At 41.3% G+C, this 13,132-nt stretch overlaps 2 protein-coding genes across 6 annotated transcripts in view; one reads left to right on the plus strand and one right to left on the minus strand.

Annotated features, from left to right (window-relative positions):
- The first annotated feature begins 3,074 nt into the window (after positions 1-3,074).
- rdh14b (retinol dehydrogenase 14b) lies at positions 3,075-8,074 on the plus strand. Its single transcript, XM_057822906.1, has 2 exons — positions 3,075-3,665; positions 7,132-8,074. The coding sequence occupies exons 1-2, from the start codon at positions 3,312-3,314 to the stop codon at positions 7,747-7,749; spliced, it is 972 nt and encodes a 323-aa protein (XP_057678889.1). The 5' UTR covers positions 3,075-3,311; the 3' UTR covers positions 7,750-8,074.
- Positions 8,075-9,248: 1,174 nt separating this feature from the next.
- si:dkey-174m14.3 (uncharacterized protein LOC563117 homolog) overlaps positions 9,249-13,132 on the minus strand; it is a 70,377-nt gene continuing 66,493 nt past the window's right edge. For 2 of the 5 annotated variants that reach the window (XM_057823369.1, XM_057823368.1), the window contains one exon: positions 9,255-12,028. In XM_057823369.1, coding sequence (XP_057679352.1) covers positions 10,622-12,028 — 1,407 coding nt within the window. In that variant the 3' untranslated portion in view covers positions 9,255-10,621. Of the gene's footprint in view, positions 12,029-13,132 lie in introns of all 5 variants that reach the window. The other 3 variants (XM_057823366.1, XM_057823371.1, XM_057823367.1) reach the window with 3 other exon arrangements.

Consider the following 13,132-nt stretch of genomic DNA (forward strand, 5'->3'; position numbering starts at 1 on the left):
TTGTTTTGTTTTTTTCACATTCTGTCTCTCTTGGTTCAGGTTTACCCATGTTGACAATTACAGGCCTCTCTAATATTTTCAAATTGGAGAACTTGCACAATTAGTGGTTGACTAAATACTTATTTGCCCCACAATACTTCTTTACAAGGGCATAAGTTTACATAGGGACATAACACTATCAACTTTTCAGGATGCTCAAATTGTCCCCACCAACTTTTAAGCATCCTTATTTGCATACTATAATGAGCTCAGTTGTATATGAAATCTACATTGTCTTCCCATATGTTATAAGGATAGATTTGAGTTTGACCCTACGAATGTTAAGTGAATTATTTTCATCATGTTCAGACTGACATTTACTCCTTTTTCCTTGCTGAATTTCTTTCAGGTAATACATCATCCCTTCTCTCACCCGCCATACCGCTTCCACTCTTGTCTGTAGTCTACTCACTTCCCGGGTCGATTACTGTAACTCACTGCTCTTCGGTCTCCCAAATAAGTCCCTCCAGAAACTGCAACTCCTCCAAAACTCAGCAGCACGCCTCATCACTCGGATCCCCACCACACAACACATCACCCCCATCCTCTGTCAACTTCACTGGCTCCCAATAAAACTAAGAATCAATTACAAGATCCTCGTCATTACCTTTAAAGCACTCCATGGCCTGGCACCTCCTTACCTTCGCAATCTCCTCTGTATTAACTGTCCTCCCCGTTCACTTCGCTCCTCCTCTATCCTCCACCTTTCGGTCCACCGTGTCCGTCTCCCCACCTTCGGTTCCAGAGCTTTAAGTCACTGTGCCCCCCAGCTCTGGAACTCCCTAACCCTCGATCTTCGCAATATATCTACCCTCCCACTTGTCAAATCCACACTCAAAATACAACTGTTCACACTTTCTTACCCACAGTGATCCTTATCTTGGTTTTATCTTGACCTCTTAAACTTTTTATTTACTCTTATCCTGCTTTTAATCTAATTTGATGATTGTTTTGTTATTCCTGTTGAGCTATTGTGTTCCCATCATTCTTGTAAAGCGTCTTTGCGTGTCTTGAAAAGCGCTCTAGAAATAAAAATTATTATTATTATTAATCATAGTCAAGGTAAAAAGTTTTCATTTTTTGTTGTTGTGTTTAACTGTGCTTGTGGACAAAAGTAGCCGTGTTTTACCTGAAGGAAGGCTCAATTTTTGTTTATTTTTGTTATACCCTGACTAAGAAGTTTTTTTCCAGTTAAATTTATTTATTTGGACAATGTTGAGTGGTCTGAAGAAAAATGTTTAGTTTTTGCATTCCTGGATAGTTAGGAGATTATTAACAAGTGTGTATTTATAGTGAATGTTAATATAATTTATGTTCAAATATTGCAATTTAACCCCTTCAGACCTGAGCATCCTACTGAAGGACATGATGCGTTCGCGTCTGTAAATCAATAAATACACTGAATTTAGTTGCTTTTGCCACTTCTGGGAGATGATTAGATGAAACTTAACCCATCGAAATCAAACACTGAGGTTTAACACGCCCTCTTTGCTATTTTAGGCTCTTTGAAAATGGCTGAGACATAACAGGACTTTAAAAAGGCAAACGTAAGTGCTCATTTCTTATCAAAAACAATGTAACTTTCACATTAAAAATATCCAATAGAAGCATGAAATATCCCGATCAAAAAAATGCACTTTGTTCTGGTATTTGAGTAGAACAAAAATCAGCGAGAAATTATTTTTTTTTAGCCCGGCAGGAAAAATGCAGGTCTGAAGGGGTTAAATTTGCTAATAAAATCCAGAACATTTATTCTATAAGTTTTCAAAATGTTTCTTTGGTAGTTTTTGAAAACAAAGGTTCAATCGAACGCTGTACCACCTGAACCAATACATTTGAAGGTTAGTACAAATCGATACAGATTTATTTTGCTTTGATCATTTAGCCTATCAATTAGGTTCATATTTGTGAGAAATGTAGCCTTGATCCCCCGTTTACTCAATCCTTTTGGTCCTATTAATAATGTCCCGGCCCCAGCAAAAGTGAACATGCAGCTTATGCTGTTATATCATCCCTACCAATGCTGAGACCAAACTGTTGCTCTTGGTTCTTAATGAAATCATTAGCCTAATTTAAAAATAAAAAATAAAAAATAAAATTAACTCTTTAAATACCACCATGACCAACATTAAAATACATTAGTTTAATAGTACTAAGAGAGACCCATTGGCCTCTGGTCCACATATGTTTTTCACGCTGCAAATTGAATTTTTAAATGGTATGTCCATTAAAAACACATACAGTAATTGTTAAACAGTCTGAGTTTGTCTGCTGTACCTTTGCTTATTTTTACTTAACTTGTTTTTATCGATTAGTATTTCTTTTTAATAATTTTTACATCTCTTTAGTATTTTAAATCTGCCTTAAATGTTCTATACTTTATTATTTTTACTGTTTTTCAATCTCAAATTTGTTTAAATGTTTTTAAAATGATTGTACGGCGACCTTGAGCGCCAGAAAGGCGCCTTCTAATAAAATGTATTATTATTTTTATTATCATTATTATATTTCCTGACCAATTTAAGTAAAAATCGTGTATGTAAATTAGTCCAGAGGAATAAAAAAAAAATGTTCAAGTTGATGAATGTTCCTTTTCATATTAGTCTTCGATAGTTTCAGTTAAACATTCGTAAAGACAAGACGTTTAAATTCCCAGCTTCGCAGTAACGAAGGTTGGCAGTAGGGGATGATATCCAACTAGATCTTTCCTGTCAATCAACAAAAAGTAGTAGATAGTTAATAACAAGCTTAATATCTTACATTACACATTAATAATTTGTTTAAATGCATCACGCATTTTAAAACCAATCCAGTTATCAGTCAATTTACTAAGAATGGCTTAAACATCAACTACAAACTTTATTTAAATCATTTCTATTTATTTGAAGGCAGTAATATTACTTGCCCATATTTAAATGAACATGTTGTATAAAAGTTACATCAGCAATTAGCTTGAATGGTCAATAGGAGGCAGCATCGCTCCAAATCTTAATTGCCCTGCCTGAAAACAAATTCGAAGTGTAGCTGTTAGCAATGAGCTAATGACTAGCAACACAAGAAACTGATGCCATTTTTCCCCCATTCTAAATACACGCATTACAACTTCATTACTACTGAGTGTAGAGGATTATTAAACTATGAGTTGAGTGATTTTTCTATCTTAGTGGATTTATTTTTGTATTCATTTACTAGCAAGTAATTGCTTCCGTTTTCGTTTACTTCCGGGTGAATTTTGTAACTTCAAAACACAACCTGACATTCTTGACGCTTCCATGGCGACTGCTATCATCGTCGCGGCCGTAGTCGGTGGCGGTGTTCTGCTCGTCATGCGCCGCTTGTTTCCCCGGCAAAATGCGGTCAAGCTGCTCCAGTACCCCGCAGGCCTAATGCGTGGAAAAACAGTCATCGTGACCGGAGCTAACAGCGGCATCGGGAAGGCTCTAGCCGGGGAGCTGCTGAAGCTTCAGGCTCGGGTCATCATGGCCTGTCGGGACCAGAAGAGCGCCGCCGAAGCGGCCCGGGACATCCAGGGACATTCGAGAACCGAGTCCGGGGAGGTGGTCGTCAAACAGCTGGACCTTGCATCGCTCACATCGGTCCGTAAATTTTGTCAAGAGATTCAGGAGGTAAACAAAATCCACGTATTTATGGTTTATTAGTTTTCAGTTATCCTACATTTCGTTTGAACTGTCCAGGGTCCTGATAAAACGGTATTATAACCTTAAGCTAAAATTTCACGGCATTGAAATTACAGCATACAAGTGTTACTTTGAGATATCTGACTTTAAAAAAAACAACAATTGAACATGATTTTTAATTTTGAAACATATTAGCAAATTGGAACATAGGTATAATGTTAAGTTAAATAAATACAAATATTCTAAACAATTTAAAAAAAATAATAATAATAATAAGTTCAGCCCTTTAGGTGAGCCTAAACCCACAGCCACAGCTCAACATTATTACCATCAGACAGGGGCGTCACTAGGTTTGAAGAACAAGGGGGCTTTGCCCCCAGGTGATGACCAGGATGTACAGTAAGTGAACGTAGTGTACAAGCACAAAACTTCACATAAAGCAAACGAAGACTAATAATTAATCATTAATATAATTATTATAATAGTTGTCTTTTCAGTCTATTTTTTTTTAATACAGTAGAACAACAGGTAAAAAATGGCTACAGTTGCAAGTTACTTGGTACATACAAGGTTCATGGATACGTCCTTCAAGAAAAGTTTAGGGCAAGTGACTAATTTTGGTAATGATAAAAAAAATATATATATATATAAATACTGTATGTATATTGTAGCATCTACAAGGCAACGCTAACTTGGTGATGATAATGCACACTCAGCAGGAAAACAGCACATTATTTTCAATTAATTGTAGGGCTGCAGCTATCGAATATTTTAGTAATCGAGTAATCGACTGAAAATCCTATCGATTAATCGAGTAATCGGATAGAACATTTTTTAGGTAAAGATCAATTATAAATATACATGAGGAAAAAAAGACATTTCATTTAATATTGAACCATTTTCAGTCAATCAATGTCTTTATTTTCGATGTACATTGTTGAAAACGGCCAACAATTGCCTCTCAGATGTGACTAGAATAAAAAAAAAAAAAATTTAAAAGACCAATTCACTGCTTTCACTCTAAAAACTTTTAGATCTTATAAAAAATATATATATTTCTTACCTAAAAATGCAGTTACGCTTGATAACACACATAACTTAAAAGTTAGTTGTTTTTCCCACGTGTTTCAATTGAATTTCCATTTGTGTCAAGCAGAGGTTGCGCTAGACATTTTCGTTGTCTGTCATTTTGACTGACAGGGTCATAAAAATCCGGTCATAGTCTATTTTTACCCGTCACTTAAATTTTTAAAATGATAATGATGACATATTCAATAGTATTTAGTATTCATTCATTTTTAATTAATATTGTAACGCTTGCTTGGCGGCGAAAAATTAGACACGGAAGTCGTGGTATTTTTTTCCCTTTTTACTCTGCTTACCGCCAACAACTCCGCCCCCAAAGAAAAAGAGGCAACGATATAGACCCCAATCACCAACGTCACACAATGATCTTAATTGTGGTTGTCAGCCCAAAATCTTCTAAATATATATTAAATGCATCTTACCAGATATAAAAAGACTACTACATAGTCTGTGGTGATCGTTTGGTGCCCAGATTTCTTGTCGAATTACAGCAGTCCATCTCGCTCTCATCTTCGGGTCTCTCAGAATACGGTAGAGCTTCAAGTCTCTCCGTCTATTTTCTCTGTTACAGCAACCAACCGCCACACACGCCTTCACCATTTTGATTATTAATATTAACGAGCAGAAAAACACGCCGTAATAGGAGGCATGTACGTAGCGGTAATGTGTAAACATGACGAGCTGACACAATATGGCGGCTCCGGTCAGGGGGGCGGAGTTTTGACGTCATGTGATTGGGGTCTATACACAGGCGGCAATCTTGTCCATCAATTGGATGACGCGCTGGCACACCGGGTGCACCAATAAGAACCTCGCGTTGATGTGTCAATCACGGTGCCGCCGCCAGACCCCGGTGACGCTACAATATTCTGACAGAAGAGCCAACGACGTCATGCATTAAGAGAGACAATAACTAATTAATATGCTAACTCGCCACCCTGTGGTCTGGGGTGTGAATTGCAACCTGTCAAAATGACGGACGGACTTCAGTTTTTTCCGTCACCGTTTTAAAAAAACGGTCAACGACGGAAAATATCCGGTTAACGCGACCCCTGGTGTCAAGCCATTTTTAAGTTCTAGTTAAGTTTTAAGTTAGTCTAAACTGTAAGTCCTGATAGGATTTTGAGTTTTTGCAGTGTTCAAAATAAATGTATTGTAACATATTAGGTTATTATATGGCGGGGATATTTGCATGATTTCCTGAATGCACCACGTGACGTTCTGGGGTGAGGGAAGTGCGGGAGAGCGGGAGACGTGCCTTCCTGTTGTTGTTGTCGTTCCACGAGTTACCAAAAAAGAAATAATTGCAACCTAACGAAGCGGGTGACTCTTTGTCAACGTTACAGTATGATACCTGCTGTATTGGAGCACATTAGTGGCCAGTGCTACGGGGTGTTTTATCCAGCAATGACTACTGAGCTAAAATTGACAGTTAGCTTTATCATATTTTCATTTTACACCCTCATCACTCTACAGCGCTATGTTTCACAGATTAAATAAAGCCTGTATGAGAGACACGTTAGCCACGCATCGACAGTGGTCTTAATACAAACCTAGCCCTTCGCAGGGCTAACGTGAGCGAGTGACAGTAACGTTAATCTTATTAGCGCTGAGAAGTGTACTGCTTTAAGATGGCGGCTGTTTACTAACACCGCTGACTCTGTCATTTCGCATCTAGTTCAACATACATGTGATATCTATGAGACGCATCAGATGCTACCTGCTACCACCGCATCATGCGGGCTAATTTTTAGCAACGACGGCGTAGTTTGTAGTGGCTGTCAGCTGCAGAAAGTTTTTTTTTTTTTATTGCTTCTTCCTCCACGCACGTGACATCAGCGCGTTGTCCCGCATTAAAAGTAGTCCGGGCAAAACGTGATGCTTAGAGCTGGCAAAATTAAACGATTCCTCGAGGTAAATAAAATTACTCGGATCAGCTTTTAAACTGGAGTTACTCGAGTTGCTCGAGTATTCGTTTCGGCTATAATTAATTGTACTCACCTGGACGCCACATACTGTATGTAAAAAAATATATTGCCCGAGGATTTAAGATGATGCTCGCCACGGTAAAAGCTAATGCTAACGAGAACGCTAATGCTATGCTAATGCTCCGAGCCAACTATCATCATCATCATCGCGTTTGCTAATACCTTAGGGACGGTATGACGGAAAATGTTTGCGCTTTTAAAACCTTGACGTCTTCATACCACGTTATACCTTGATACAGGTAAACGGCACATGTCAAGATGTAAGACTGGATTCTCTCGATTTTGCCATCTTTTATCTTGCTCACTGAATGTTAAAGGTTCAAATGTTGCTTTTCAAAAATGAATTTTCCATGAAAATACATTTGTTTTTGAAACACCAGGAGGAACCCAAGATCGACGTCCTTGTCAACAACGCGGGTGTGTACCAATGTCCCTACTCCAAGACGGAGGATGGCTTTGAGATGCAGCTCGGCGTCAATCATCTGGGTCACTTCCTGCTCACACACCTGCTGCTCGACCTCCTCAAGCGCTCCGCCCCCAGCCGTGTGGTGGTGGTGTCCTCCAAACTCTACAAGTATGGCCACGTCAACTTTGATGACCTGAACAGCGAGACAAAATACAACAAGGCATTCTGCTACAGTCAGAGTAAGCTAGCCAACCTGCTGTTCACCCTTGAACTAGCACACCACCTCGAGGGTTCAGGGGTGACTGTCAACGCACTCACACCTGGAATCGTGAGGACCAGACTGGGCCGACACATTCACATTCCCGTCTTGGCAAAGCCACTCTTCTACCTGGCATCATTGCTGTTCTTCAAGAGTCCGTTGGAGGGTGCCCAGACCCCTCTCTACCTGGCTTGCTCCCCAGAAGTGGAGGGAGTGTCGGGGAAATGCTTCGCTAACTGCGAGGAAGAGGAGCTGCTGGGGAAGGCTACAGATAGACAAGCAGCTAAGAAGCTGTGGGATGTGAGCAGGAGGATGGTCGGACTCGAGGACTGATTGTACAGTCTTGTAAAAGTAGTGGACATAACAAAAGAAAGGCCAATTTGAGTATCTCATCATCTCACACTGCTTATGAAGATGCCTCACAGACACTGAGGAGGAGGAAACGGGAAGAGGGGTGAGTTTCGAGGCCAATGCACCTTATTATGAACCAAATTTCAATTCATCAACAACAGGCTAAGTTGCCGTTTTTCCTTCAAGTAAGAGGTGACATTGCTTCCCTAGAGAAATGTGATGAATGTAAACCATTGTTGTACCACTAAATGTGCTTTTTTTGCTGTGACAATAAAGAAGTGACAAAAAAATGTATCGTGTTTGTAATTTGCCCTCTATTTGTCCCAACTACGTGCTGTATCGGCAGAAGCAGAACAATAGAATGAACTTTAAAAGGTAAGTTGGAGGATGAGCTGAAACAAAATTATTGGGACACAGCTCTGTTGTACTGGAGGCACAGTGGAAAATATGTCCTAAATCATTGAGAGATAGTCAGGTGTGCAGTGACAAATTATCCAACCGCAAAGTAGCGCAACCCCCCAAAATTTTTTTGTGCGTGTGTTCAATGTATTTATTCAGATTTAGCATTGGAAAGGGTTACATATAAGACATGTTTTTTCACTTTATAGTATAATTTTGAAGAAATAATGTGTATATTATTCTAACAAATGGTTTTTAAGCACTTCAAATGTAATAATTATAAGTTTTAAACATGTTACTATCCCACCAAATTATTCTTGAACAAGAATAAAGTACTGCTTGTAAAGTAATGCTTGGCTTTATTAAATGCTTCTCTTATCTACCTTGGCTTCGACCCTTGGAGTGACGTGGAAAATTACAAACTGCTCAGCATCACTTTTAACGTGTCGTTTATTGCCACGAACACAACACGTCTGGCTGCCTCAAACGTCGCCACACACACATTCATTCCAGCGCGCGCGTCCTTATCCCCCTGCCCGCGTGTGCGTACACAGAGCCTGTCTGTTCCAAGGAAGTGCTCGCAACACTTCATTGAGTGAGTCTACTCAAATCCTCTCACAATAAGTTGCCACAGCAACTGTTTAACAAGTTAAACAGTGATTTACGCATGCGCTGCTTTTGAAGCTTGTGACCCTGGCAAAATCAAATACAAACAGCTGTCAACAACGTTTAATAAGCAACTTCAGTGCAGTGCCGCAGTGACGAACAAAGAGCAGGGAGAGAGAGTGAGACTACGCGATCGGCTATGGACAGCTCATTAGTATTTATTTATTTTTATTTTTTTTTCTATTAAAAATATCCGCGATGGACTGAGGGCACAAAGTAGCGAGGGATCACTATCACATTTTTTTCCCGCGTCTCTGGCGGAGTAGGTAGAAGGTTTTAACGACATTGTCGAGGACAGCAATGCTGCTGATGGCTAGAAATCCGAGCAGTTCTTGAACGCGACACGAGCAGCTATACAACAGCGCTGTGGTGCCAAGCAAGTTTAAATGTTATCTCAAAATGAAACACCCGTCGCTTCAAAGAAAGTCGATTGACTATTTTTGTTCGCCTTAGTGAAAAAAACACTACAAAGGTAAATGAGAAAGCCCTCAAACTCAGTTATCTTGTTACTGAACTTGTTGCTAAATCCAAAAAGTCTCATACTGTGGCAGAGAAATGAATACTACCTGCCTGCGAAGCCCTTGTCAGTGAGATGCTCAGCCATCATGCGCTTAAAGATACTGCTAAAGCCCCCGTCTGATCATTTTGAGCTTTTTAAGCCGAACTGCTATTAAAAATCAAAACAGAGAGAGACTGAGAGCTGTTGAAGAAGAGCTTCGTGTGTGTTCAATTCCTGCCAGGATATTGGCTTTGTGTTCATCTGAACAGGCTTAAATTTCATACTGAGGAAGTGTGAGTATTGAGAAATTATTTCATAATGAAACTGTACAGAACGCAGTTTTGGAACATTTTTTGGTTAGTGGTGTGCCGCGAGATTTTTTTCAATGTAAAAACATGCCGTGATTCAGAAAAGCTTGAAAAACACTGTCCTAAATTATTGATGAAGACTCACCACACAACACACTTCGAAAGGCCCTCTTTAAAAAAATCAAGGATCGTTTGCATACTTTGTGCTTTTATTGAATTAACGAAACAACCAAAAATATATTAACATGCGCAATTAATAAAAGGAACATATCTATATTATATTGTTTTGACGGGGGCACGGGTGTCCAAATCTGAGGTAGAAAGGGAAAAAGGAGGCATTGCAGGAATTTTGTGTCAGTTATATGAAGAGAAGAATTGATACAAACTGCTGCGACATGTTTACATTTCAAAACATTCCATCAATAACAATATAAAACACTAACCGATACTGTCAGATTCAATCAGAAAATGGAAAACGTCAATAATTTGTCACTATCTGTTATTAATTAGCTGAGAATGCCATAATAGGCAAATGCAGTTTATACAGGCATCAAATTAGAGAATGCATGTTATTTTAAGAATAGTCTTGGCTTTTTTAAATGCATGTATGTACAAGTTCCATGTTTACTAAAATGTGGTATTTGGATAGCTACAAACAAAAATATGTTATTTTCCAGTTATGAGTATATAATAATACATACAGTGGTACCTTGACTTTAGTGTTGTTTCGTAAACAAGCTTGCAAGTCATTTTACTTGTAAAGTACATAACATCAATTCGAATTTTGAAAGAAAAACACAAATCGACCGTTGATACCTCATAACTTGAAAAACTCTCTGTATACTCATAAGTCAAGACACCACCATACACAATCTTACTAACGCACTGAGGCCTCTCACTGGTATACTTTTCTGTAATCACCAATCACATGTTCACAACACACAGTTCTGTGGCTTCTATTCCAGTTGTTCTGCAAGGTCATTCAGTTGAGGAGTGTTCCATATAGCTGAGCCTTGGTCAAGCTGTCTTTCCGGGAAAGTCCCAGAGAGCCAAATTTTTGGTGGTAGGGCGGTGGAGGGGGCGGAGCCGGGGGCGGTGACGACGGGCTTACCTGGCCGGAAAGGTTGTGCATCTCCGCTTGGTAGTGCTGAAGGTCTGCCGCCATCTCCAAGGAGCGGTGGTTAAGGGATTCAGTGGAACTGTTGGGGCTTTGTTCCCCGTAATCAACACTTTGGCCTCCAGATGCCTCATTGCCCTCTCGGTCTTTAGAGTTGCCCGAGTGGTAAAGGCTGTGCTCGGAACCTTGGCTGTCCTCGTATAAGTGAGCTTGGCTGTGAGCGTGGCGGAGCACCGGGCTGCACTCTGGACTGGTTGCCACCCACCCAGGATCCGGCATGATGCCGGCTCCTTCCTGGTGGTAGTAGTCGGCCCCTTCCTGGAAACTGCTGTAGAGCGGTCCCAGGCGGATCTTTGCCGGTCTTACGGAGAAGTGCTGCTCAGAGAAGCTGTACGGCGAAGCACGTCCGGGACTGCGGTAGGAGTGTGAGCTCAAGTCCTCGGCGCTGAGCTGGCGCCATCTTCCAATCGGCTCCTCCTCATCGGGTGCCAGGGCGCTTCCTCGGCGGCTGTCTCCATAGGCGACACTCGGAGAGGACGATGGAGGCAGGGGCTCGTAAGGCTCGCTAAAACAAGAGGACATGGTACGGCTGTACACTGGTGAGCTGCTGTTCTGCTGGTGGATCATCTCCGTCTGCTGGAAAGGATGATTGTTACCGAAACCTCTAGGACTATCCCTCTCCCAGGATGAGTCGCTCTTCCTCTCGTAGTCTCCGGCGTCCCTCCAGTCCATGTAGAGTGTATGATGGTGCGGAGAGGAAGCTGCGCTGCTCGGTGGGTCGTTGGCTTTGTCTTCGGAACCACCTCCGCTAAAGCTGGAATAGGAGCTAGAGCCCACACCCATGGGGGGGAAATCAGCGAAGTGCTCCTGGGTGAAACCCGGTCTTAAGCCAACAGAGCACTCTTCTGGGTTGCTGTCAGTAGAATTCTGAGGTTCATAAAGAAGCTTCCTCTGGCCGTGAAGGTCCATGCTGGGTCTACGCTCCCGGTGCCGGTCGTCGGGGCAGTAAAGGGCTGTGTCACTGCTGTACAGATCAGACTTGTAGGCTGCGCGCAGACCCAGGCGCCCGCCTTGGGCCAAGGTCTCTAGAACAAAATTGTGTTCCGGAGTGTGAGGGCTGGGGGAGCGCGAGGCTTGGCTGCTGCTGCACGCCTCATCTGGCTTCTCGAGCACCTGTCCGATGAATGAGGCTGACACCGAGTCCGAGTATGTGTGGCAGAGCGGAGATTCTTCCATGTGCATAGTCAATCGCTCCTGAAATTCAGTAGGGAGCTGGAGAAAAAATGCATGCCCAAGTTATGATATTACAAGCAAAAACATATACAGTGGGGCAAATAAGTATTTAGTCAACCACCAATTGTGCAAGTTCTCCTACTGGAAAAGATTAGAGAGGCCTGTAATTGTCAACATGGGAAAACCTCAACCATGAGAGACAGAATGTGGAAAAAAAAAAACAGAAAATCGCATTGTTTGATTTTTAAAGAATTTATTTCAAAATTAGAGTGGAAAATAAGTATTTTGGTCACCTACAAACAAGCAAGATTTCTGGCTGTCAAAGAGGTCTAACTTCTTCAAACGAGGTCTAACGAGGCTCCACTCGTTACCTGTATTAATGGCACCTATTTTAACTCATTATCGGTATAAAAGACACCTGTCCACAATCTCAGTCAGTCACACTCCAAACTCCACTATGCCCAAGACCAAAGAGCTGTCGAAGGACACAGGAGACAAAATTGTAGACCTGCACCAGGCTGGGAAGACTGAATCTGCAATAGGTAAAATGCTTGGTGTAAAAAAAATCAACTGTGAGAGCAATTATTAGAAAATGGAAGACATACAAGACCACTGATAATCTCCCTCGATTTGGGGCTCCATGCAAGATCTCACCCCGTGGCGTCAAAATGATAACAAGAACGGTGAGCAAAAATCCCAGAACCACACGGGGGGACCAAGTGAATGACCTACAGAGAGCTGGGACCACAGTAACAAAGCCTACTATCAGTAACACAATGCGCCGCCAGGGACTCAAATCCTGCACTGCCAGACGTGTTCCCCTGCTGAAGAAAGTACACGTCCAGGCCCGTCTGCCGTTCGCTAGAGAGCGTTTGGATGATCCAGAAGAGGACTGGGAGAATGTGTTATGGTCAGATGAAACCAAAATAGAACTTTTATGTAGAAACACAGGTTCTCGTGTTTGGAGGAGAAAGAATACTGAATTGCATCCGAAGAACACCATACCCACTGTGAAGCATGGGAGTGGAAACATCATGCTTTGGGGCTGTTTTTCTGCAAAGGGACCAGGACGACTGATCTGTGTAAAGGAAAGAATGAATGGGGCCGTGTATCGAGAGATTTTGAGTGAAAATCTCCTTCCAT

The sequence above is a fragment of the Corythoichthys intestinalis genome, chromosome 19 (genome assembly GCF_030265065.1).
Source record: "Corythoichthys intestinalis isolate RoL2023-P3 chromosome 19, ASM3026506v1, whole genome shotgun sequence".
NCBI classification, from domain to species: Eukaryota; Metazoa; Chordata; class Actinopteri; order Syngnathiformes; family Syngnathidae; genus Corythoichthys; species Corythoichthys intestinalis.